This window comes from Chiloscyllium punctatum, chromosome 46, assembly GCF_047496795.1.
Source record: "Chiloscyllium punctatum isolate Juve2018m chromosome 46, sChiPun1.3, whole genome shotgun sequence".
In the NCBI taxonomy this organism is placed as follows: domain Eukaryota; kingdom Metazoa; phylum Chordata; class Chondrichthyes; order Orectolobiformes; family Hemiscylliidae; genus Chiloscyllium; species Chiloscyllium punctatum.
In genome coordinates this window covers 54,721,430-54,749,429 of record NC_092784.1, presented here as the reverse complement: position 1 = coordinate 54,749,429, position 28,000 = coordinate 54,721,430, and the positions used below count along the sequence as shown (strand labels likewise).

The 28,000-nt window shown below is 45.0% G+C and overlaps 1 protein-coding gene across 2 annotated transcripts in view; it reads right to left on the bottom strand.

The window, feature by feature from the left end:
* The window catches only part of best2 (bestrophin 2), a 36,830-nt gene extending 11,020 nt beyond the window's left edge, over positions 1-25,810 (bottom strand). For both annotated transcript variants that reach the window (XM_072564261.1, XM_072564262.1), the window contains exons 1-9: positions 25,731-25,810; positions 21,247-21,380; positions 20,458-20,670; positions 18,379-18,473; positions 15,017-15,250; positions 9,651-9,805; positions 4,879-4,956; positions 3,648-3,800; positions 588-668 (exon numbers count right to left, since the gene is read on the bottom strand). In XM_072564261.1, the coding sequence (XP_072420362.1) occupies positions 588-668; positions 3,648-3,800; positions 4,879-4,956; positions 9,651-9,805; positions 15,017-15,250; positions 18,379-18,473; positions 20,458-20,609 (948 nt within the window). In that variant the 5' untranslated portion in view covers positions 20,610-20,670; positions 21,247-21,380; positions 25,731-25,810. The remainder of the gene's footprint in view (positions 1-587; positions 669-3,647; positions 3,801-4,878; positions 4,957-9,650; positions 9,806-15,016; positions 15,251-18,378; positions 18,474-20,457; positions 20,671-21,246; positions 21,381-25,730) is intronic.
* Between the last annotated feature and the right edge of the window lie 2,190 nt (positions 25,811-28,000).

Here is a 28,000-nt window from a genome sequence, read left to right as displayed (position 1 = left end):
GGTCATGAGGGTGGTGCCAAGTTGGAGGGTTGGATCTGGGCTAAGGTGGGGGGAGGGGCGATGTGGAAACTGGTGAAATCAACATTGATCCCATGTGGTTAGAGGGTCCCAAGGCAGAAGATGAGGCGTTCTTCCTCCAGGTGGCTAGGATTTGGGGTGGAGGAGGCCCAGGACTTGCATGTCCTTGGTGGAGTGGGAGAGGGAGTTGAAGTGTTTGGCCATAAGATGGTGGAGTTTATTGATGAGTGTGTCTGAAACATTCCACAAGTTGGACTGAGGTGGACTGAGAGAATCCAAAACAGAGTCTGTTGCCACCCTAGCTGACAATCCAGACTTGGAACCCTGCCTCTTAAACCTTCCCAGCCCAAACATACAAGTCCAATTTGAACCTGCCTGAGCTGGGCTTGGCATAAAGCTCAGATCAACCACAGAAACTCTCAACATGCATAACTTGAAGTACTAATAGAAACAGCTAACCACGGATGCTCTGATATCTTGTTGAGGCCCATCATAAGTGAAAGCAGCTGAGGTACTACCCCCTCTGTCCTAGTGCCTCCCAAAGCTGCTGTATGTGCAATAGTCATTACCTGAAAGTTCCGATCGATCAAACGATTTGTTTCAAAGTCATCGTCATCTTCTCCAAAGGGATTTATTAGTTGTTCTGCTACCTGTAATCAGACACAGCAACGTCAGTCCTCCAGACAGTTCTTATCTTGGCCCACAGCTTGTAGCGTTCATTGAGTCAACCTCAAGAGGGAAATGGGACACATTTGGAAAGGGTGCTGCAGTATTTAGTTTGTGAACTTTCACACAGTGGGTTCCTAAGTGGGCAAATCTGGATTAAAGAGCCAGATTCCGAAATCCCAAGGTATCAACATCACAATGAGCGAAAGGGGCAGCCAAGTCCATCCTGGATTAACCATTAATTGCTGTTGAGGTGTGGGAAATCAATGACTTCTAAGGTTTCCCCCTCAATAACAAGAACTGGAGGTGCGGTACCTTTCTGAAGAAGGGCCAGTGGATGACTTTGCTCTCTCTGATGTTAGTGAGAGACGAACCCCATCATACGTATAGTTGAAGAGATTCAAAGCCACAGCTGAGCAGTAATTGATTGTAAAGTGTGGATTGTGCCAGAGGATCTGCTCCCAGTCTGTTGCTAAAATTTCCTGTCAAGTCGGCACTCAGTCGTGACCCCTTGTGGGAGCTGGTCAGAAATGAGTTCCACAACCAGGCTGAAGGAGAGAATGAAGAGAGTTGGCAGCGGGGAAACATTCTAGAGGTATCTGATGGTCTCAGTGCAAGCTGACGTTGGTGGGGGAACAGGAACTTGCCACAAATATGTAGCGCCTCATCAACAGGCAGCTACACACTCAGAAACCGAGAACGCGGAAGGGGAGAAAGCAGAACCCTGGCTTGAGAACCAGGCTCCTTCAGGACAAAACTCGTCCTCTCTGTGCAGAGGGCACCCAGGTTGTGAAGCCAACCGGGCATCGTCCTTGTTTCGAGACAAGGATGATGCAGGACAGCAGGAAAGAATGACTGAGTGTCTCAGTTTTGAGATCCTGGGGGAAAATGTTTTAAGACGAGGGGACAGTGTGGTGAGTGACAAGGTGAAGAGATATGTAAGAGTAGGCCATTCAGACCCTTGTGTGAGCCTGTTTCTCCTTTCTAAATCATGGCTGCTCTTTTTAACTCAATGCCAATTTCTCCACACTATCCCCAAACTCCGTTGTTGTCTTTAATATCTAGAAATCTATCAATCTCTGCCTTGACTGAGCCTCCACGGTAGGGCAAAGAATTTACCACCCTCTGGGAGAAGGAATATCTCCACATCTCCATCATGAATGACCCACCCCTTATTCCAAGAGAGTGCCCCAGTCGGGGAAAATAGCCTTTCTGCATTTACTGTCAAGCCCCCTAAGAACCCTGTATATTTCAATAAGGTCTCCTCTAAACTTAAATGAGTACGGGCCCAATCTCTCCTCACAAAACAAAATCCCTCTATACCCAGGATCAACCTAGCAAACCTCTGGACAGCCTCCAATGCCAATTTATTTTTCCTCCAATAGGAGGACCAATACAGTTCACCAACGCTATTCAGGTGTGGTCTGATTAGTATCTTGTATAGTTTTAGTAAGATTTCTTCTAGAACATAAAGAGTAGGAGCGGGAATAGGCCATTCAGCACCGTGACTTTACTCTGCTATTCCATCGAGGCTCATCTCACCTCAGCCTCAACTCTTATTTCCCTACCTGCTCATACCCATTACTAATTAAAAGTCTGTCCAACCGCTCCTCAAGTTTATTCAGTGTCCTGTTTTCCTCTGCACTCTGGAGTACTGAGCTCTAGAGTCTCCACTGAGTGAGTTATGACAGTGTAGGACAATGTGAATATCCCAGGCCTGGACATCGAACGTGCAGGAAGAGATCTGGAACCTTGCAAGGATAGGAAATATTTTAATCAAAGTTTTTCATCTTGCACTCTGATTGGTAGAGGTGTTGCCATGGAGAAAGCACCAATTAATTAAGTACAGTCTGCAGTGTGGCACATTTAGAATCAGCACGGAAACAGACCCTTCAGTCCAACCCGCCCATGCTAACCAAGTTTCCCAAACTAAACTAGTCCCACTTGCCTGCATATGACCCATATCGCCCTAAACCGTGTATCTATTCAAATATCTTTTTAATGTTGTCAACGGACCTGCATCTACCACAACTGCTGACAGTTTATTCCACATACAAACCACCCTCTGTGTGAAAACAGTTCCCCTCAAGTTCCTTTTAAATCTCCCTCCTCTCACTTTAAAAATATGATCTTTAGTTTTGAACTCCCCCACCCTAGGAAAAAGATCTTTGCTATTTGCCATATTTTTACCCCTCATAATTTCATAAACCTCTATATGGTCTTTGTCTCCTGCACTCCAGTGAAAGAAGTCCCAGCCTATCCAACTTCCTCTTTATAACTCAAACCCTCCAGTCCCAGCAACATCCTGATAAACCTTTTCTGAAGACTCTCTAATTTAATAATATTCTTCCTATAGCAGGGTGACCAGAACTGGACACAGTACTCCAAAAGTGGCCTCACTTATGACCCGTACAATCTCAACATGACATCCCAGCTCCTATACTCAATGTTCTGAGCAATGAAGGCAAGCATGCTAAATGCCTTCTGAACAACCCTGTCTACCTGTGACACCACTTTCAAAGAACTATGTAGCTGAACCCCTGCATATATTACTGCACAGGACCCTAGCCGTTGTAGACAGAAAAGGACATTTATAGGCATTACACCCATTTCAACACAACAAAATAGGTGACAGCTAGTCACTAATTCACTGTTTATGCCTTCACCAATGTCAATCTGCCAAGTTTAAAACTGAAATAAAGTTAATTATCAATCATTTACACCTCTACCTGCCAGAATCCACTTGCCAACCAATCAACACTCTCCTCTCAAGCAGTGTAAGTGTTGGTTTTCCTCTCAAATTGATATTCTTGCAAAGTGTCCAGATGTGTGCAAGATGAAAAACTTCAACAAAATGTGTCTTTTTTTCAGTGATGCCCAAGACTTGGTAGAGTTGGATTCTCATTCAACAAAAGGTACAGACAATCACAGTCTCCACACCTTCCTCCTGTCATTGACCTTACCTTCAGCCAACCAGCGTAGAAGAAAAACTGAAGCAGGGTGAATACAGGGACGTACAAGTCAATGTCGTGACCTGCGTAGCCTTGGGCAGGGTCAAGAAACTGCCGTCCAATCAGGCAGGTCATGAAGAAACTGTACACTGCGATTGTAACAACCTGTACAGAGAGAGAGAAGAGAATGGGGGAGAGCATATGCAAGGTAACAGTATGGAGTATTTCTACCTAAGTTTCAGGCAACAAAAGAACATCAGGTGCCAGAATGTCATCCATGCTGCTCCAAAACTACGTCATTATCTAGGCCATCTCTCCCTCCTGAAAGGGAGGAGCATGCCCTACCCCATGCTCAACACCTGACAACAGTGCAACTGGGAGGGAGTAAAATCGACACGTGTAAAAACCCTATCTCACCATCACAGGTCACATCATAGATATATTTAATCACCTCTTCAGTCATGCCTCTGGGTGAGGTTTGAACTCAGTCCTCTGGCCCAGAGGTAGAGACGATACCTCCACACCACAAGAATCCTCCAGGTCCTGGTCTAATCGTGTCTCCTATGAATGTTGATACTTGGCACACTGCCAGCACTTCCTCACTGCAGGGACATCTAGAAAGGCTGTGGTAACATCTCCAGGCTAGTAACTCAAAGACACAGGTTACGGCTCTGGGGTGATACAGAGTGATGCTAACTGTGTGGGTTCAATTCCTGCACTGGCTGAGGTTACCTTGAAGGACTCAACCTCTCGTCTCCTTCCTCTTAAACCACCATGCAGCCATCCCTCTCTAACAAGAGTGCTGCCTACATTTTGGTAGGACTATGGTTACCTTTTAGTGGAGGGACGATACCACTACACCATATTCAAACCTGAACCTGTCCTGACCGTCGACTTTCCTGCTCCTCGGACGCTGCCTGAGCTGCTGTACTTTCCCAGCACCACTCTGATCTTGATTCTCATCTCCAGCATCTGCAGTACCCAGCCTGTCCTGATCTGTCAATACACACTTCCAACACTAGCCACTAGATGGGGATTAAGAGCCATCATCACCTTATGAACCGTGAGCAGACTCCAACATCCCTGCTGGTACCCTGAGTAATGTCCATGAATTCCGCAGTGGAGTCAAAGCAGTCAAGATGCTGAGCACCTGTATAGGAAGGTTCAGCTATTTGTGGCAAAGGAAAAACTCCTCACTGAGTGTGCAACGGTTATTAACATTTAATACAATTTAAGCCATTACCTGTGTGTACACCAGTGGGATACTGATCCAGTCATAGTGAAACAGAAGACTGCACTTGGCTCTAAAGGTATTCAGTTCCTGAATGTTAGAAAGAAATAGATAAAGAGGGAACAGAAGGTACAATATTAAAATCAATCTCAAATCATTTTTCTCTCAGTATGACAAGAGTGTAACACAGGAAGGAGGGGATAATAAGTGAAATTAAGTTACACAGAAACAAGTACAGCATCAGTAACACACAGCAATGCCCAAGGAACAGGATTGGAGTGAAAACAATAGGGTTTGGTTCAAATACCGAAGAAGGACTTACGCCTGAAACGTCGATTCTCCTGCTCCTTTGATGCTGCCTGACCTGCTGCGCTTTTCCAGCAACACATTTTTAAGCTTTGGTTCAAATACTTCAACAATTTAAAACAAAAACCTGATTGCAGCTATTATTTTTGAGTTTCACAATATTTTTCACCGGATCTCCTGCAGCATTGCTCGTTTGACTGCTTTGAGCTCGGTGAACGTTTAGCTACAGTTAATCCACCCTGCTCCTGAAGTCCTTGGGGGAGTGGATACGGCTTTGCAGCCAACAAGAATTTAAATTTATATAGTACCTTTAACATCGCAAAGGTTCCGACTGCTTCAAAACAAAAAGTCACCAGACAAAACATCTGACACTGAGCCACAGATCGACCAGAATGATATCCAGTGTCCAGGGATTATGTAAAGAAGAGTGATTTTAAAAAGTAAGGTTATGTTCTCTAGAATTTAGAAGGCTAAGGGATAATTTACCCAAAGTTTCCAAGGCATTAAAGGGAACAGATAGGGTACACAGAGAGAGGCTGATTTTCCTAGTTTGGTCTCTAATCATGTGGTTTGATGCCACATTATTAATTTGGGATCTTTACAGATTGCTCAAAGAGAAGACAAAATCAAGGACAGTCTTTAGCCTTGCACATCAAAGTAACGCTATTTATTATACATTAAAACCAATTACTGGTATACAAGGTGGTACCTGACTTATAAACGCAGGGATTAGTTCCAGCACAACCTCCCAGCTCTTACAGTCAATCAGAAAGACAAGTATTTTCGCCATGCTTTCTCCACCATCTTATACACCTTGTTTGAACACCCACCCTCTGTTGCTGTGCATTCCTCAGTATCGTCCAACGCATTATGTTTCTATTCTGCTTGTTAGCCTTCCCAAAATGTATTACCTCACACTTTGAAAACCCTCCATGATCTCTGCACTTTTTATAGACAGCAGAAGATTCACTGTGTGGAAAATAATTGGTACTTTTGGAATGTCTGGTTCAGTGAAACTCTGCAATTAAAGAGACATAAACAATTCCTCCCTCCCCTCTCCAAACACCGTTTTCTCTTGAGTTGCTGGGGTCTCGTCTTGCCTTATTTGACCACAGAAGTCTCACCATCAGCTTTATCCCATCTTCGTGCCTCTCCCACATTACACAGTCTGAGCATCATCAAATGGTTATAGCATAAAAAGAAGGCATTCAGCTCAGCATGTTTGTGACAGCTCTTTTATGAGAGTTAGTCCCAGTCCTCCACCTTTCCTCTTACTGGATGAACATAGGTGTGTTCCAACTCGGAGCTGGTCATTCAGTCCCTCCAATCAGCCCTGCCAGTCAGTATAATTCTGGCTGATCATATCTTCAACTCCACATTCTCCACCTACAGCTCTGATAACCAAGACCCATTGGTCGACTTTTAACTGCCCTCTGGGCAATTAGGAAAGGGCAATAAATGCTGGCCTAGTCAGTGATGCCCATGTTCCACAATTAAAATTTTTAAACAACTCTCTGGTTAAATTATCATGGTTCAGTGACTAGGAAACATGTCAGGATTAATTCGTTGAGCTGGGAAACATAACTCAATTCTCAGGAGGCTATTTGATTCAGTATGCTCCCTAAAACAATTACCAATTCATCCCTTCTCTCACAGCTCTGTAAATTCTTCATCTCCAAGTTTATCCAAAGAGCTGGACTTGTTTCCATCATCTTTTCAAGAACTGCATTCCAGATCATAGCAACTCACTCCGTAAAACAGTTTCTCACCATATCCTTACTTTTCTTGCCAATTTTCTTAAACGATATTCTTCAAACTACAACCCTCCTGCCATTGGGAACAGTTTATTCTTACTTACACAGTCAAAACTCTTCATAACTTTACACATCTTTCCTTTACCTTCTCTGCTCCTAGGGGAAGGATTCCACTTTACTAGTCCGACCACATATCCGAAGTCACTCATCCCCAGTGGTATTTATGTACATTTTTTCTACACCCCCCCCCCCCCAAGAGTAGTGACCAGACTTAGGGAAACGCTCCATTTGATAACTTATAAAGATCGAGCAAAAGTTCTTAGTTTTTTCACTATCTGCTTCTATTTATAAAGGTTGCATTCAAAGAAAAAATTAGTCAACGTGACCTTCAAAGATGTGACTAAATTTTGATGAGAAATCACTCATAAGTAAATCATTCATTGAAGTACACCCTACTCTAATTTGCAATGTCTCACTGCTCTCCCAGTCTATAGAGTTACGTTACTCTTTCAGAGCTTAAATGCCAATGTTAAAATTTCCCTAATATTGGCAACTCTAAAATGATAGCTTCTTCACCTGTTCACACTTTATGAACTGCCTAATTTTAAATTTATGTCAAACAGAGCTTCCTGATTTAGATTGTACATTCATCTGCTACTCTTGCATCTAATCACACTTTACCTTAAACTGCATCTGCCAATGTTCTGCCTGTACATTCATCTATGCTGTAGTCTTCTTGACTCACTCTCTCAAGTCCTATCTTAATAACAGAAGGACTTTCAACAGCTTCCTTTGTTGAGAATGTTTGGTTTAATTTACCTCACCCGGAGGAAACCCATGCAGACACAGGAGAACATGCAAACTCCACACAGACAGTGGCCTGAGGGGTGGGGGGGGGAAATCGAACCCAGGTCCCTAGTCCGACGAGGCAACAGCACTAACCACTGAGCCACCATGTTACCCCAATGATTACCTCTCACTCTTCTAAAAGCTAATGGATAAAGGATCAGCAATGAGGTGACCAAAACTGTATGCTGTATTCATGATGTGGCTTCACTAAGGACCCCATACAGCTGGATGCCAAGTATCCTTTATTGTGTATTCTATTCCCCTTGCAATAAGTGATAGAATTCCATTTTGTGTAACCCTGCAAATTGAAACTATAGATCGGGAGCTGGAACCCTGACTGAATACATTTTCCACTGCAACCCAAGCCTGACTGTAGCAGTCTAACACATAAAGAACAATTAAACCCAATACCTATCACTAAGTTATCCAATATTTAAGCTGTTATACTCCAGAAAGCCAAATGGTGAAGGTAGAACTGGAGCCAATCTTTATGCACTTCAATAAGAGCGTATGGGTCACGACATTGTGTATAGGAGTTGGGACGTCATGTTGCGGCTGTACAGGACACTGGTTTAGGCCACTTTTGGAATACTGCGTTCAATTCTGGTCTCCCTGCTATAGGAAAGATGTTGTTAAACTTGAAAGAATTCAGAAAAGATTCACAGGATATTGCCAGGGTTGGAGGATTTGAGCTATCGGGAGAGGTTGAATAGGCTGGGGCTGTTTTCCCTGGAGCATCGGAGGCAGAGAGGTGACCTTATAGAGGTAATTAAAATCATAAGGGGTATGGATAGGGTCTATAAGGTCTTTCTTCCCAAGGTAGGGGAGTCCAAAACTTGAAGGTATAGGTTTAAGATGAGGGGGAACCTTTTCACGTAGAGGGTGGTACGTGGATGGAATGAGCTGCCAGATGAAGTGGTGGAGGCTGGTACAATTATAACATTTAAAATGCATCTGGATGGGTAGATGAATAGAAAGGGTTTAGAAGGATATGGGCCAAATGCTGGCAAATGGGACTAGACCAGTTTCAGATAGTTGGTTATCACGGATGAGTTGAACCGAAGGGTGTGTTTCTGTGCTGTATGACTCGTTGAATCTATTTACAGATATATGTATCACAAACATGGCTCATGAAGCACTGCTGTGAATCATTGGTGCTCATGGAAGGAACAATATAAATGCTAATCTTTGTAGGCACCGAGACTTCATTAAGGGCACATGTTGCATCCAGGAACAAGGTCTCAGCAATGAAAAGCCTTTATCATCTCTCCATATAATGTGGAGACAATGTAATTTGTATCTTCAACCTATTTGAATGGTGAAAGATTTAGATTAGATTCCCTACAGTGTGGAAACAGGCCCTTCAGCCCCACTTCCCCTCTGACTAAGCACTTAACACTATGGGCAATCTAGCATGGACAATTAACCTAACCTGCACAGCTTTGGATTGTGGGAGGAAACCGGAGCACCTGGGGAAACCCACGCAGACTCAGGGAGAATGTGCAAACTCCACACAGACGGTCACCCAAGGCTGGAATCGAACCTAGGTCCCTGGTGCTGTGAGGCCACAGTACTAACCACTGAGCCGCCATGCCACCCCATAGGATGAGTGATCCAAAATGGGAGGGGTCTGGGATAGCTCTGACATATGACACTCAGTGGCCCTTGTTCAAAATGATCATTCAAAAATCTCTGCACAAGAACAAAGCTCCCTCAGAGTGAGACTGAACATCGCCAACACTGGATACAGCACAGAAAGAGGCTATGTGGCCTCTCGCAAGACGCCAAAACTACAGAAAAGAGGATGGGAACCGGGAAGAATGGTGTGGGCCACCCTCAACCCACAATGATTCAGTGGCATTCAAAACTCAATACCTCCATTAACAGCTTGAGGGCATTGTCATCTCTGATTCGGCCTTCCTTACGTCCCTTCGCTGCCAGGTTTGTAAACCAGACACACGGAATCCAGTACTTGTTATAGGGAGAGTGAAGACTTTCATATTTCTTTCGCTCATCTCTGGTCATAAACCCTGCAAAGGAAACAGGTTACATTTCAACAATCCAAGCGGCAATAGCTTGAATACTTCGGACAAGAACTAGGGGGCACAGCCTCAAAATAACGGGGAGCAGATTTCGGACTGAGCTGAGGACGAACTTCTTCACCCAGAGGGTTGTGAATCTGTGGAATTCCCTGCCCAGTGAAGCAGTTGAGGCTGCCTTGTTGAATGTTTTTAAGACAAAGATGGATTAGATTTTTGAAAGGTAAAGGAATTAAAGGGTTTGGTGAGCGGGATATGTGGAGCTGAGTTCACAACAAAGATCAGTCATGATCTAATTGAATGACGGAGCAGGCTTGAGGCCTACAGCAGATGGCCTACTCCTGCTCCTAGTCCTTACATTCTCAGGTCATCTTCTTGTCATAATTCTTAGCCTTAATCTCGTGTGCTGACCATCATTAACAATGGGCATTGAAATATTTCAGTTTGGTCGTGGGGAGGGACTACTGTCGTCCTGACAACAGCAAATTACATTTATAGACCATCTTTAATATTAAAAATGGTCGCCATGTGCATCACAAGGGCATTATAAATCAAACTTTGGCCACATTAGAGTCATAGAGGGCTGGAGCAGAGAGATGACCATGCTCCTTCATATTTTAATCCCATTTTTAAGTACCTGGCTCATAGATGCCCTCCAGCACATCTCATCCACGTCCCGCACCTCCGCCCTCGAACCCCACCCCTCCAACCACAACAATGACAGAATGCCCCCTTGATCCTCACTTTCCACACCACCAACTTCCGTATACATCACATCATCCTCCGTCACTTCTGCCACCTACAAACGGACCCCACCACCAGAGATATATTTCCCTCCCTACCCCTATCCGCTTTCCGTAAAGGCTGTTCTCTCCGTGACTACCTGGTCAGGTCCACGTCCCCTAACGAACCACCCTCCCCTCCCGGATCCTTCCCCTGCCACCGCAGGAATTGCAAAGCCTGCGGCCATACCTCCCCCCTCACCTCCATCCAAGGCCCCAAAGGAGCCTTCCCCATCCATCAAAGTTTCACCTGCACTTCCACACACATCATTTACTGTATCCGTTGCTCCCAATGCGGTCTCCTCTACACTGGGGAGACAGGATGCCTACTCGCAGAGCGCTTCAGGGAACATCTACCCCATCACCCTATGGCCGAACACTTCAACTCTCCCTCCCACTCTGCTGAGGATGTGCAGGTCCTGGGCCTCCTCCATCTTACCAGCCTGAAGGAAGAACACCTCAACTTCCGCCTTGGGACGCTCCAACCCCATGGCATCAATGTGGATTTCACCAGTTTCCTCATTTCCCCTTCCCCTACCTTACCCCAGTTTTAACCTTCCAGCTCAGCACCACCCTCATGACCTATCCTACCTGTCCATCTTCCTTCCCATCTTTCCGCTCTACCCTCCCCTTCGACCTATCACCTTTGCCCCCACCTCCATCTACCTATTGCACTCTCAACTACCTTCCCCCAGCCCCACCCCACTCCCATTTATCTCTCCATCCCTGAGGCTCCCAACCTCATTCCTGATAAAGGGCTTTTGCCTGAAACGTCAATTCTCCTGCTCCTCAGATGCTGCCTGACCTGCTGTGCATTTCCAGCACCACACTCTCAACTCTAATCTCCAGCATCATCACCCTGTGTGCCTTGGGATAGCAAGTGCAAATCAAAATGCTCCTTAAATGTTGTGAGGGTTTCTGTCTCTGTTAGGTCAGATGAGCAGAAAAGACCTGGGTCCAAGAGATTGGTTGAGAGGGCTGTTTTAAAAGGTGGAAAGCGAGGCAGAAGACATGCAGGGAGGCAATTTCAGAACTCGGAGCTGAAGTGACTGAGGACATGGTCAGTAACTGCGGAACAGTCAACACCAGGGACAGTGTCTGGGGCCAGAATGAGAGGAACATCAATATCTTGGAGGGCTGGCAAAGACAACAGAGTTGGAGTCGGAGCCATGGAGGGGTTTGAAAAATAGGATGAGAACTTGAAAATAAGGATGTTGCTCCATTGAATGTGCTGGTGAGCCGCCTTCTTGAACGTCTGTCGTCCTCAGGGATGCAGGAACAGCCATGGAGCTGTTATCGAGGGAGTTCCAAGATCTCATAGAACCCCTACAGTGTGGTTGCAGGCCATTCAGCCCATCGAGTCCACACTGACGCTTCAAAGAGCATACCACCCACACCATCCCTATCCCTGCATTTTCATGGCTAACCCATCTAGTCTGCACACTGTGGGTAATTTAGCATGGCCAATCCACCCTAACCTGCACACCTTTGGACTTTGGGAGGAAACCAGAGCATCTGAAGGAAACCCACCCAGACACAGAGAGAATGTGCAAAGTCCACTCAGGCTGTCGCCTGAGGGTTGAATCGCACCTGGGTCCCTGGCGCTGTGGTGCAGCAGTGCTAACCACTGAGCCACCATGCTGCCCTCGGTTCAATGTTATATACAAGATAAAACAACTTTAGATGGCAATTATTTGGCAAATAAAGAGACATGAAGTAATTTGTGCCCTGATATTGCTTTTGTAAGGGTGAGCCCAAGGTACAGTATAAATGCAGTTTCCTTCTTAACTTTTTTAATCATTCACAGGATGTGAGTGTCACTGGCCATGCCAGCATTTATTACCCATCCCTAATTGCCCAGAGGGCAGTTACATGTCAACCCCATTGCTGTGGGTCTGGAATCATGTGTAGGCCAGACCAGATAAGGATGACAGTTTCCTTCCCTAAAGGACATCAGTGAACCAGATGGGTTTTACCTGACAATCAGCGATGGATTCACAGTCATTGCTAGACTCTTAATTCCAGATTTTATTTTAACTGAATTCAAATTCCACCATTGAACTCCCTATCCCCAGAACATTACTGGGTCTGTGGATCAATAGAATTGGATAATAATTTATTATTAATAATAATAATTGAATAGACCTTTCTTGATAGTGAGACCACACGGAGGTATGTCTTATTGTGAAAATTCAGATGAGGCATTTTGCTGGTCAAAAAACAGTCCTGAGCTTCTAATGTCTCCCGAGACTAGGTACAACTCATCTAGCCATGGGTTAAGAATCATAGAATCCCTACAGTACGGAAACAGGCCCTTTGGCCCAACAAGTTCATACTTGACCCTCTGAAGAATAACCCACCCAGACCCATTCCCCGACCCTATTATCAGATATTTATCCCTAACTAATGCACCTAACTACACATCCCTGAACACTCTGGGCAATTTAATATGGCCAATTCACGTAACATGCCCATTTTGGATGTAGGTTTGCTCGCTGAGCTGGAAGGTTCATTGCCAGACGTTTCGTTAACCTACAAGGTAACATCTTCAGTGGGTCTCAGGCGAAGCAATGCTGAAAATTCCTGCTTTTTATTTATATGTTTGGGTTTCTTTGGGTTGGTGATGTCATTTCCCACCAATACACTAAAACAGCAGCTAATGAACTTTGAAAGACCCTTTACAGAAAACAAGCAAAACTAATGTCATTTACAAAATACCGTGCAAGGACTGTAACAAACACTACATTGGACAAACAGGCAGAAAACTAGCCACCATGATACATGAACACCAATTAACCACAAAAGACATGACTCTCTCACTAGTATCCTCACATATGGATGAAAAAGGATACCACTTTGACTGGGACAACACATCCATCCTAGGACAAGTCAAACAAAGGCACACACAAGAATTCCTAGAAATATGGCATTCCAATCAGAAATCTATCAACAAGCACATCAAGTTAGACCCCATCTACTACCCCCTGAGAAAAAGGAACAGGAAGTGACTTCACCACAGGAAATAACACCATCACAGGAAATGACATCACCAACCCAAAGAAACCCAAACATATAAATAGAAAGTAGGAATTTTCAGCATTGCTTCACCTGAGGCCCACTGAAGATGTTACCTAGTAGGGTAACGAAATGTCTGGAAATGAACTTACATCCAAAACCTCAACCTGAGCTACAAATCTTCTCAAAACTCATGAACATGCCCATTTTTGGATTGTGGGAGGAAGCCAGAGCACCCAGAGGAAACGCATACAGACACAGGGAGAACATGCAAACTCCACACAGACAGTGACCTGAGGCTGGAATCGAACCCAAGTTCCTGAGAGGCAGCAGTGCTAACCACTGAGCCACCGCACAAACATGAAGGGATTGCCTGAGTGACACAGGAGAGCAGGGCCCTATGAAGATGAATGTGTCAAGTCACAAAGATTGGAGTTTAGAGTCAATTTGCTTTATGAGTAGTATCTAATTGTGATGCTTGGACTTCGATCTATGAATTGGATACGCATTGAGTTGGGCTACCTCCCCTAAACCAACATCTAAAAATGGCTACCTGGCTGTTGGATGTTTAGCCCAGGGGAAGGGTGTGTGAAGATCCACTTAGGAAGTTGTGCCGACAATCCCAGGGATCAGTGCCAATATGGAATTGGGATAAGAGGGAGGACTGCCCCTGAGCAGTGCTGTGCTGAAGTTTCAAAATGGAAGAAAGTTTTGACTTTACAAAGCCCTCACCCCTCACAGCACCCCAGACCCCATCCAAGCTAAAGCATGTCACCCCACACTCTCTACCTGCCCCCCTCAACCATTTACCCTCCATGCCAACCTATGCCTATCTCTACCACCCCTTAGTCCTTTAATAGTCCTAACTCAGTGCTAACTCCATGCCCCCCACTCACCAACCTTTGCCCCCTAAACCCACCACAGCAAGCTTACGCAGTATCCACCATGGACAGACCTCAGGACTCATGTTGTGATGTGATAAAATAAAGTTGCGTTAAACAAGGTTCCGAGTGTCTATTGCAGACTTCACTTGATTGAGAAGAATGTTGGCCTTGCCCACATCCCACAATCAATTTAAAAGAAACTTAGACTGTGGCATTCAATATCACCACAAGACAGTATGTAAAGTCGAAAGTTGTTGGAGAAACTCAGCAGGTCCTGACAGCATCTGTAGAAAGAGAGAGAGAGAGCAGAGTCAATGTTTCAGGTACAGTGACCCTTCTTTGGAATATTTCTTCAATGTGTAAAACATTATCTTTTCTCCCTGGATCTTTAGCCAATTGTCCTTCAAATGCAGCAGGTTTCTGTCTCTCCCGCCTTCCCTCCTGAAATAACAAGGAGCAACATTCGCAGTTGGCCACTCCAGAGGCACAATTCCGGGCCCCCAAGATGCCACCCGCCTTACCCGCCTCGACGACATGGTCCATGGTGGGGAAGCGTTTGATGACAGCAGTGCTGACTGAGCGGAGGATGAGGAGGGCAGAGAGGCTGGCGTATCTCATCATCGTCCGGCGCAGCATGCGGCCTCGTTCATCCGCCCCATGCACGTTCCCCGAGATGACACACATGAGCCGGTCGGGGAGCGGGATACTGGTGTATTGGTTCCACCAGCGGTTTACAACAAGGGTGACATAAAAACCTGGGGGGGTGTGGGGGGGGAAAAGAAGATAGGAAAAATGATCCATCAACCACTATGGTGTAAGTGCCTCAAGACTGAAGAGTCAGTATAGACAAAATGGGCCAAATGGTCTCTATTTCAATTATTCTAAGCATCTACTGCAATCAGAGCAAACTATACAGCTGGACATTAGTAAATAAGTTGGTAAATGTTGATTGCACCTCAGTTGAGTTATTGATGCCCAATTATTCATCAACTTCTGTTGGCACTAGGACATAGTGTCATAGAGAGGTACAGCACGGAAACAGACCCTTCAGTCCAACACATCCATGCTGACCAGATATCCCAACCCAATCTAGTCCCACCTGCCAGCACCTGGCCCATATCCCTCCAAACCCTTCCTATTCATATACCCATCCAATGCCTTTTAAATGTTCCAATTGTGCCAGCGTCCACCACATCCTCTGGCAGCTCATTCCATACACGTAGCACTCTCTGTGTGAAAAAGTTGCCCCTTAGGTCTCTTTCATATCTTTCCCCTCTCACCCTAAACCTATGCCCTCTAGTTCTGGACTCCCCCACCCCAGGGAAAAGACTTTGTCTATTTATCCTACCAGGTGAAACTTCTTCCCTCGTGTGGAAAGTCACGGGATCTGTTTTTTTGTTTCTCGCCTTTCTTGGGAATGTCTTGCACATCCCTGATTGCTTTTGAATGGAGAGTGTTGCTCGGCCATTTCAGACATTACATTGTCTGGAGTCACATACAGATTTATACTACAGATAATTAATCTGCCATGCTAGGATTTGAACCCATCTCCTCAGAACATTTGCCCAGGTTTTTCTGGTTTATCAGCTGATGACATTCCCATTACACCACCATCATCCCACTACCGAGTCTGATACAACAGCTACCTTTAACATGGGCTCTCACAAATGGCAATGCGATGAACGATCCATTTGTTCTGTTTTTGCGGATTTTTTAAAAAGTTCATTCACAGGGTGAGGGCGTCACTGTCTAGGCCCAATATTTATTGCCCATCCCTATTTGCCCAGAGGGCAGTTGAGAGTCAGCCATGTTGCTGTGGGTCTGGAGTCACATGTAGGCCGGACCAGGTAAAGATGGCAGCTTCCTTCCCTAAAGGACATTAGTAAACCAGATGGGTTTTTACAGCAATCAGCAATGGATTCATGGTCACCATAAGACTCACAATTCCAGATTTTTTAGTGAATTCAAAGTCCACCATCTGCCATGGCAGGATTTGAACCCAGGTCCCCAGAACATTGTCTGGTCTTTGGATTAACAGTCCAACTACTAGGACACTGCCTCCCCTAGTATGCTACTTGTGGTGCCAATGTGGCTAGGACACCTGTGGGGCAATTGAGGAGTGGTCTTGAAGAACTGGAGGTTTTTTCCCCCCCAGCAAAATCATATCTCAAGCTGTAGAGGGTGGGGGTTGGAGATGGAAGGTTAGGTTGGAAGGAACAAAGAACTTCACTCTGTATCTGAGCCACTGCATGTGCCCTAACATGGCGTGGCAAGGGGGACTACCCTCAGGAATTAGACCTTTTGCTCAAAAGGTGCCTTATCAAAAGAATCTTCATTGCTTTTGGGTAAATGCACCTCCCGTTACTGTCACCCACGCTACACAGCAACATCTGAGAGTACGGATGCCAAAATTTATTTGTACCCCATCAATTTCAAGGGATAACATGATTCTTTGATTGCGATTGGGTGTCTCCCCCCCAGACAACCCATGGCAGATTAATTCCATTTTTGAATTCTACATCTACCTGTGAAGGAGGGGAATTCTCTCTGATAGCCCACAGGGAGTTCACAAAGGGGACTCCACCTTCATCATTTTGATTTGATTTGATTCATTGTTGTCACATGTACCTAGGTAGAGTGAAAGGTTTTCCTTTGTGTGCAGAACAGGCAGATTGTGCCACACAGAGATAATAGGACAGAGCGAGGAATACCATGTTATAGCTGCAGAGAAAGTGCACAGACAGCGAGATCAACATTAAATTTAAAATTTGAGAGGTCCATTCTGAAGTCTAATACCAGCAGCAAAGAAGCCTATTTTCACCTACTCCTTCCTCTTGGCCATAAGCTCTGAAAGCAATGATAGAGTAGATCTGGAGATGGTGTTTCCACCAGTAGGACAGACTCGGACCCGAGGGCACAGCCTCAGAGTGAAGGGATGGCCCTTTCGAACTGAGATGATGTGCAATTTCTTCAGCTCGGCTGTGGGGGGGGGGGGGGTCAATCTGTGGAACATATTGCCGCTGAAGACTGGGGAGGCCAAGTCATTGAGCATCTTTAAGATACGTATGTTCTTGTTCACTAAAAAGATCAAGGGTCACAGGGAGAAGCCAAAAGGTATGGTGCTGGAAAAGCACAGCCTGTCAGGCAGCATCCGAGGAGCAGGAGAGTCAACATTTCGAGCCTGAGCTCTTCATCAGGAAGAAGCCAGGGAGAAGCCAGGAGAATGGGGTTGAGAAACATATCAACCATGATCAAATGGTGGAGCAGTTGCAATAGCCGGATACTGCTCCTATATCTTGTGGCTTTATACCAGCTTCCATGGGACAGATGGGAGACCAAATCAGGCTCCTGCAGTGTGCACTGGATAACATTTATGAATGATTAGAGGGGGTAGGGATATTGTGCCCAATATGGCTGCCATGGCCAATCACACATCTGGAGATTCTAAATGCTAAGGAGGATGGTGAGTACATCCAGTCTTAGTGTCATTGTAGTGTTGTCGCTCACCACAATACTAGCCCACCTTCCCCAATAGCAGACCCGTAAAGATAATTCCTGTGGAGTTACGTTGTCGCTGCTGAAGTTTATAAAGAGCAGGGGTGAAAGGTCACAGAGGGCTTGTTCACAATAAGCCCCAAACTGGTGAACCTCGGGCCAGAACATTTGGGAATTTGGGAATGGTGGAATTTGGAATCAAACCTTTAATTAACGGAGACCATCTCCAATCTACTTCCCAATTATTCCCAATTACAGGACAGCAAGGCCCAGAGGATTTAGACCAGATGGTGAGATCAGACAAGCTGATGTGTCCAGACATTTGGGAAAAAAGTTGGGGGAACAAGAATAAAGCAAACAGAAGAACACAAATTAAGAGTTAACCTACCAAGTACAAAAGCCATAGGGATTAGGTTAGCATAGTGATTGCAGTACAGTGCCAGTTTCTCAAAGTATCTCTTCTGCTCTTCCATCAGCACAAACCTTTTGCAGCAATAAAAATGAAACGATAAATAAAAGAAAACTTTAAACCAAATTTACTATTTTTCCATTACCAGCCTCCAACCAAAGACATTTATATGAGGAAACTATTCAGTCCCATCATAGAGCAACCCAAAACTAATCTCATTGCTCAGTGCACTCTGTCTCAACATTGTTCTGTACCTAACATGTATGCACCTGTTCCTTAAATGGCATCTACCCCAACAATTTCTTTTGGGAAACGTTCCAATACTCCTCTGCATTGATGTTTTTTTCCCAAACTTGTTCAATTCTAGAAAGCCAATTTACAAAGGGTCGTATTGGAGCTATTTTTACCCATTCTTACATTTATTTACAGTGTGGAAAATTACAAGCATCCGCCTCCTAACTCAACCACACCACAGTTTCAGTCAGTGTCTCCTAGTATGTGCTCTAGCTTACCAGTAGGGACAGGATAGGCTGAAGGGCCTCCCATCATGCTTTAAAACTCGATGTGAAATCCCAATTAATGCCACTTGTATATAATTAAACACAATTGATAACCAGTGATAAAAGCACAGCAGTTATGATGGGCTGAATGGTCTCCTTCTGTACCGTAATAATTCTGTGATAAACAATGAACAATCTCATTTGTTCTGATGAAGAGTAATGTAGACTCAAAGCTTGCTGTCTTTCCAAGAATGCTGCTTTGACTCGCTGTGATCTCCAGGATTTGATGTTTATAGTAGTAATGTCACTCTATGTATTTTCTGTCAACGGGCCCCTAGGAAACAATTCAGACATCTCTGCATCCAAACTCTGAGAACATCCAGGACCAATTTTCACCTGGAATGGAAGCACCCTCACTTCGTCTCATATTTTGAGGAGAGTTGAATGTAGTTCAGGGAGAAGAGCATTTCTGAGAGCTGATGGTGACAGAGCCAAACCTTCCAAACCTAACTTATTCCAAACTTATCCTGGCTTTACCTGCGTAAGTTTATGTCCTTGTTGATTCAGTCTTGTTTGAGCATATTGCTGCTTTATCTGGAGATCGAAACGATTTGGTTCCAAATGCTGGTGTTTCTTGATCGGACATTCTTGTTAACCCACCAAGTTCACAAGGCAACAATTAGGGTGAGCAGATCTTTCTCAGCCTCCAGACACATTCCAATCAGGAAGGGGAGAGCAAAAGAATTTGAAGCATCTCGCAGCCCCCTCTCTCCCTTTCCTCCTCTGCTCCCCACATCCTCAAAAGCTCATCGATGTGGACCCAGCATCATTTCTGACGGGCAGCTGTATAATAAATGCCAAAAGCCTTCCCCTCCCACACCCTCAGTGTTCCGACTGCCTCTAATTCCCATACACTGAATTTCACCAAAGATCCTGAGGGAGCACCTTCTAAACCCACAACCTCTTCCATCTAGAAGGACAAGGGCAGCAGGTACTTGGGAACACCACCATCTGCAAGTTCCCCTCCAGGCCACTCACCATCCTAACTTGGAAATATACCGCCGTTCCTTCACAGTTGTTGGGTCAAAATCCTGGAATTCCCCCCTACCGGCATTGTGGGTCAACCCACAGCAAGTGGGCTGCAGCGATTCAAGAAGGCAGCTCACCCACACCTTATCAAGGGCAAATAGGGATGGGCTATCAATGCTGGGCAGCCAGCGATGCCCAAGTCCCAGAAATGTATTTAAAAAATACAATCATTCTTCATGTAATAGTTGAGCATCAGTGAGCTATTTGGACATGAGGGGGAATCATATCCAAACTCACACCTTCTAACATTCCACTTCCAGCATCACCCAGAAGGTCAACAATTTGCCTCTTCCTGAGCACTGGGTCTTCAGGGGGACTCAAACAGCCCATGGCAGGGTTTGCTCAAGTCACTTACAACCCCATGATTCTACCTTGATGCTCAGTACCATCAGGTCAGACTTCAAAAGCCATGATGGAACGGTGGATGGCACATGGTAGGTTACACAACTCCTGCAGGATGGTATCTAACCTGTAGGCAACACTCAGGACTGCATACATGAAGGAGAAGACAAGGAACTCTTTGTAGAGGAGTTTATAGATGCTTCCCTTCCAGAGAACCAGCAGTTTGGAAAAACTGCAAAAGCGGACATTAGCCACTCGCGCTGTGTAGGTGATGGTCATCCCTTGAGTTACCAGAGACTCGGTATGTGAGCGACAGTCAGAGAGAGACGGAGGAAGTTTTCTGTAGGAGGTAAAAGAGAGAGAAGTTTAGACACCTAGGAATTCAAAGCTACAGAACTAAAAGATCAACACAAACCATGTTGGAGATCACACTGAGCAACCGAGAACATAAAGCACACTGTTAGATACACTGCAACAACTCACAAAGGCTCTTTTGCAGTATCTTCCAAAACCATGACCAACTGGAAGCACAAGGGCAGCAGAAGCAATGGGAACACCACCACTCTGCAAGTTCCCCTCCGAGTCACAGAACTTGGGTCAAAATCCCTTTCCAACAGCACAACGGGAGTCCTTACATTACACATACTGATCAGTGAAGCCGGGATACAGGTCAATTGTGATCTAATTGAATAACAGAACAGACTTGAGGAGCTGAATAGAATTGCACCTCTAATGACAGTGTGGGTCCACCTACAGCAGGTGGACTGCAGCAGTTCAAGAAGGCAGCTCACTACCACCTCCTCAAGGGCAAATAGTTACGGGCAGTAAATGCAACACGTGAACAAATAAATATTTCTTGTAAAAAAAAGGAAAAAAGGAGGAGAGCTCCTGCAAGAACCTGACAAATCGATCATACCAATGGCTGGAGATATTTCTGAGAGCACTGGAATCTGTATCTCAAAAGCTGTTGACCTTCAGTAAGTCAGGAGATCCAACTGAGATTTAAACTTGTGATATCCCCCTGCACAGCTTCAGACTGACTGAAAAGATCTAGGAAAGAACAGAAAAAGAGTTTTAGTTTTAAAAGCCATGACAAGCAATTAAGAAATCATGCTTCATGATCCCACCTACCCTTACCACTGTCCTCTCAAAATAACATAATTCTCATACCTGGGGGGCTGTCTTCCAGTCTCTCAACAATATAGCTATTCGTCTTCAGGATGGAAGGGGACAGAAAAGGTTCTAAATTTTGGGAGGAGGAATGAGGACAGGTAACACAAAATTATCAAATATTTTCCAAGTGATAGGAAGGGTTCAGAGAGAATTAGATTACTTACAGTGTGGAAACAGGCCCTTCGGCCCAACAAGTCCACACCGCACCCGCCGAAGCGCAACCCACCCATACCCCTAACCTAACACTATGGGCAATTTAGCATGGCCAATTCACCTGACCTGCACATCTTTGGAGTGTGGGAGGAAACCGGAGCACCCGGAGGAAACCCACGCAGACACAGGGAGAACGTGCAAACTCCACACAGAGAGTCGCCTGAGGCAGGAATTGAAACCAGATCTCTGGCGCTGTGAGGCAGCAGTGCTAACCACTGTGCCACAGTGCCGCCCACGTGGCAAATTGGCCAAATGCTGGGAAATGGGACCAGATTGGTCATGTTGCAGCTGTACAGGACATTGGTTAGGCCACTTTTGGAATATTGCGTGCAATTCTGGTTTTCTTCCTATCAGAAGGATGTTGTGAAACTTGAAAGGGTTCAGAAAAGATTTAGATTAGATTAGCTACATTGTGGAAACAGGCCCTTTGGCCCAACCAGTCCACAATGAACCTTCTGAAGAGTAACCCACCCAGACACATTTCCCCTCTGACTAATGCACCTCACACTTTGGGCAATTTAGCCTGGCCAAATCACCTAACTTACATATCTTTGGACTGTGGGAGGAAACCCACACAGACACAGGGAGAATATGCAAACTCCACACAGACAGTTGCCCAAGGCTAGACTGTGTGGAGGCAGCAGTGCTAGCCACTGTGCTGCCCTAGGTTGCCAAGTTTGGAGAGTTTGAGTTATAGGGAAAGGCTGAACAGGCTGGGGCTGTTTTACCTGGAGCGTTGGAGGCTGAGGGGTGACCTTATAGAGGTTTATAAAATCATGAGGGGCATGGATAGGATAAATAGACAAGGTCCTTTCACCAGGATGGGGGAGTCCATAACTAGACAGCATAGGTTTAGGGTGGGAGGGGAAAGATATAAAAGGGACCTAAGGGGCAACCTTTTCAAATAGAGGGTGGTGCGTGTATGGAATGAGCGGCCAGAGGAATTGGTGGAGGCTGATGCAATTACAACATTTAAAAGGCACCTGAATAGGAAGGGTTTAGAGGGATATGGGCCAAGTGCTGGGAAATGGGACTAGATTAGGTTAGGATATCTGGTCGGCATGGACTAGTTGGACCGAAGGGTCTGTTTTCGTACTGTACATCTCTATGACTCCAGGGAAGTCTGCAGGATTCCTACAGCATGTAGCTTGGAAACCCATATCCCTTTAAGATAAAGATAAACCTTTTCTTACTCTTTCAACTAAACTCTGATAATGCATTGTTTGCGTATCATGTACGAAGTGTTGCTGCAAATGCATTGGGCCTCATTGAGACTGTTCCTGGAGTATTATGTCCAGTTTTGGTCTTCCTGCCTAATGAAAGATTTACTTGCCATAGAGGGACTACAGCAGAAGTTCCAATTCCTGGGGTGCCCTATGTGGAGACACTGAGGAGACTGGGCATGTTTTCTCTAGTGTTGAGAAGGTGGTCTCCTTGAAGCATTGAAAATTCTTACAGGGCTCTGCAGGGTAGATGCAGAAAGGACACATCCCCCTGGCTATATGATGGTATAGGAGTAGGGGACAGAGTCACAGATTAATGGACAAGGAGGTAAGGAGAAACGTCTTCACGGTGGTGAATCTTTGGACCACTCTAGCCCAGAGGGCTGTAGAAGTTCAGTTATTGAGTCTTAGCAAGTTTTGAGAAGATTGAATCTATTCAATACAGAGACCAATAGATTTTTAGATACCGAAAAAAAGTTGACATTGAAGTAGATGATGAGCTGTGATCTGGAATCAAGATCCACTCCTGTTCCTGTGTAATGAAGAGGTATTATATGGTACTGCATGGTTCTGCCACTCTCGCCAATCTTAAAGGGTTAATCCACTAAACATTTGCAATGATGATTTTTTTTATTGATAAGCTAGGAACTTTATCTGTGTACTACGTTGTATTTCACATCACAACCCTTGCTGACTGTTAGAAATGCAACGCATTGCTGGTAATCAGCTTACTGAAGCCGAGTCAATATAAATGTCCCCAAACTCCTTTTCAGTGTACCTGAATGACACTCTGACCAATATATAGTCGATACAAAATAAGGGGAACAATCTCTCCTTTGGCTGGTCGTGTAAGATTGGCAATTTTGGTTACAGCATGCTCATTATATACTCCTCCTGATTTCCATTCATATTGCAAGGAATGTTGGAAGAATGACTTGTCCAAAATTGCCCAATTCCCACTATCAGGCAAAGTTAAAATACACCCATAGTGTGGTCAGATGCGCACAGTTTCAAGTTGCAATCACTCTTATTAGAAGACAATGTATCTATGATTCAGGGTTCAACTTCAAACCTAATTAACAAATCGAACAAAGGAACTCACACAAACTTCGTTGCAGAGTCTGTTACTTATTTCGCATAGCTATCATCTTCTCCCACATTCACTCTGCAGAGGTGCAGAGATCTTCAATAACCTGGACCATCAACTCTAAATTAACCCGAGGTCGCACACTCTATTTAATCCTGAACTTGCTCAAAATCAAACCTGAGAATGGTTTAATATTCGTGAAAGAAGCTTTGTTGCAAAGCTATCAGATTTGCGGATGGATGCCACAGGTTGCAGTGAGGTTAGGGCTGTTGCAATAGTTCAGTGACTAAATGCCTCATTCAGAACAAGACAGAAGAACATAGGAACAGGAGTAGGTCATTTAGCCCATTGAGCCCTCCCCGCCAATGACCTGACAAAGAGCCGACACTCAGACAGCTTGTGATTTTAAATAAACCTGTTGACTATAACCTGGTGTTGTGTGACTTTTGACTTTGTCCATCCCAGTCCAACACCGGCATCTCCACATCATGGCTACCATTCAGCCTGAATATGGTTGACCAAACACTTTTACCCAACCCATCCCCATTACCATGTACACCACCAGTAATCAGAAATCTATCAATCTCTACCTTAAACAGACTCAACAACCAAGCTCCCTTAGCCCCCTGAGGTAGAAAATTCCATCCGTTCAAAACCCTCTGAGTAAAAATAAATTCTCCTGACCTCGGATCTAAGTGACATCCCCCTCTAATTTTAAGTTGTGTCCCCTGGTTCTTAACTCCCTAATCAGAGGAGATATCTTACCTGCATCTCTCATGTTATATATTTTGTAGGTTTCAATGAGATCACCTTTCATTCTTCAAAACTCTAGAGAACGCAGGTTGAATTTGGCCAATCTCTCCTTATAGCCATCCCAGAAACAAGCCTGGTGGACCCTCATTGCACTCCCTCCGTGGAAACATGATCTTTCCTGGCAGTAGAATCAATGATAAATCTGAAACAGGTTTCAGGTTGGATCCTGGTCCGATTCCTCAATTTTATAAACACCCGTTCAAATCCCTCTGCCCCCTCCATATCTTCTCCTGTATTTCTCCATTTCTAGCCTTTGTGCACCCCCCACTTCCTTGGCTCTACAAATGGGCCACCTCATGCCTTCCCCCTTGATCTAATCCCCAATCTGGAACTTTATCTTCATCCATCATCTCCTTTCCAATCCATCTAATACCTGGTCACCTAAAATGTCTTTCCTTTGTCTGGGTGTCAGTTTTTTTCTTGTCTGATCATAGAGCATCACTGGATGCTTCGCTGCATTAAAAGGTGCTATGCAAATGCAACATGTTGTTATCCGGTGCCAGGACTGGGAAAAGTAGGAAGATCCCATAAAATGGCATTGGTCGCTCCAAATAGTGCTAATGTTACCAGGTAGAAGGATTGGCATCCAATGACTGCATTGGCAGAAAGTGCCCCCATGAAGGCATCAAAACGGGACAGGATATCCCTCACCCCTCCAATACATAGCTGGATGTGAAGCCTCCACTAGTCCATCAGCCCGCTAGGTCCACGAGTGAAACAGGGCAGCCCAGGGCTCCCTCGCCCTTGGCGACTGAAGAACAGTGCACATTGCATTGACATGGGACAGGAGTGTCAGAAATTTTACATTTCCAGACCCTTCGTTGAGAATCCTGATGTGGTGGCTTTTGCAAAGTTAAAGGTCAGTTGGCAAAAGTCAAACCGTTTTCCTACCGTCACACAATTAGCCTTTGCCGGACGCTGCAGGAACAGTGTTGAATGAAGTTTTCTCTCTCTCTCTCTCTCTCTGTCTGTCTGCCCATCGCAAGGGACTAAACCTCCCCAGCACTTTAACAAGGCAGTTCGATTCTCACTCTGAACGACAACATTTCGCTCCGCCTTAAGCTCCGCCTCCAACTTTACCAAAGTTTTGATCTCTTTCTTTGCAAGAGAGAATAGATCCCCCATCCCCGCTCCACACCACCGGAGATACTGTTGTTGGCGTGATGTGGAGGAGCCGGTGTTGAACTGGGGTGGACAAAGTTAAAAATCACACCACACCAGACTATAACCTGCCATTGTGTGATTTTTAACGCTGTTGGAATGGACAGTTATGTCCCAAGACCTGTTAACCTCGCTCTCACTGTATATCTAAAGTGAAGTTGAAAACCATTCAGTTGTGTGTCAGAGGACTTTTTGGATATAAAAACAATCTGAAGTCAAATTTTAGATTAGATTTCCTACAGTGTGGAAACAGGTCCTTTGGCCCAATAAATCCACACCCACTCTCTGAAGAGTAACCCACCCAGACCCATTTCCCTCTGACTAATGCACCTAACACTACGGACAATTTAGTATGGCCAGTTTACTCTAACCTGCTTATCTTTGGACTGTGGGAGGAAACCCACGCAGACACGGGGAGAATGTGCAAACTCCACACAGACAGACACCCGAGGCTGGAATTGAACCCGGGTCCCTGGCACTGTGAGGCTGCAGTGCAAGCCACTGTGACACCCCATGTAAAAGTTGGGGAAATTCAAATCCTTTTATTCAAAGCAAGAAGTTTATAAAGTACTGAGGGGTATAGATTGAGTTAATGGCAGGTGTCTTTTACCTAGGGTGGGGGATTTCAAATCTAAGGGGCACGTTTTTAAAGTGAGTGGAGAGAGATTTAAAAAAGGCACAAGGGGCAATTTCTACACAGACGGTGGGACCCGTATGGAGTGAACTTTCCGAGGAGGTGGTGGATTTAGGTACAATCACAATGTTTATAAGACATTTAGATAAATACATTAATAGGAAAAGGTCTGGTAGGAATATGGGCCAGGAGTAGGCAGGTGAAACTAGTTTAGTTTGGGATTGTGTTTGGCATGGTTGGACCGAAGGGTCTGTGTCTGTGCTATATGACTCTATGACTGTAGAACAGTCTGGCACTCTGTACATGATCTTGCCTTGTTTATAGCCACTGTTGTCCCCTTTGCCTGGACAACAGTTGGTGTTTAGTTAGCAATAAGTCTCAAGAATCCTCATCCCCTCAGATTTGTATCCCCAATCCCAGTTTACATACATTTTAAAAGACAGGGAATTGTTTCTGTTTGAAGGGGGAGGTCCTCCATTTTAATTATGTTTCATTCATAGATTTATTTCTACTTGGAATTTCTACTCAGCCCTGGAACTCTTTTGCAGAATTTAAACCTGGCTTTCTCTCTCCTGCTATCAAGCTGTCCCCTACTTTCTGTTCCCGTTGTCACAAATGAGTTAAATAAAAGAAAGAACTGCAGATGCTGAAACCAATGCAAAAATTTCTGGAGAAACTCAGCAGGTATGGCATTAGCTTGGTGTAGAGAAACAACAGAGTTAACATTTCAAGTCCAGAGACTCTTGCTTTGAGACATTTTCAAATCAATCTGTTCAGAGATGTTATTACACACCTACATGGGGCTTGAATCCAGGCCTCCTGGTTCACAGCCATGGACACTACCTCTGTTTAAAACATTGACTAGACTACAGTGTGGAAACATTCCCTTCAGCCCAACAAATGCACGCTGACCCTCCAAAAGAGTAATCCACACAGACCCATTTCCTTCTGACTAATTGCACCAAATACTATGGGCAATTTAGCATGGCCAATTCACCTACCCTGCATATCTTTGTGACTGTGGAAGGAAACCCACGCAGATACAGGGTGGATGCGCAAACTCCACACAGACAGTCACCCAAGGCTGGAATCAAACCTAGGTCCCCTATCTCTGTGAGGCAGCAGTGCTGACCATTGAGCCACCTTGCCAACCCTGATATCACTTTGATTACAATTAGATGAGCTGTTTCAGAGATGTCAATGTTGGACGACCTTATATCTTTAATTAGATCTCTTCCCCCATTCTACCCAACACTTGAAGCAAAACCCTTGAGTCATTGGGTTATTTACAATACAGAAAGGAAGCCATTCTGCCCAACAGAGCTCCATGTTAGCTCCTCACAGGCCAGTCAAATCGGTCCATTGT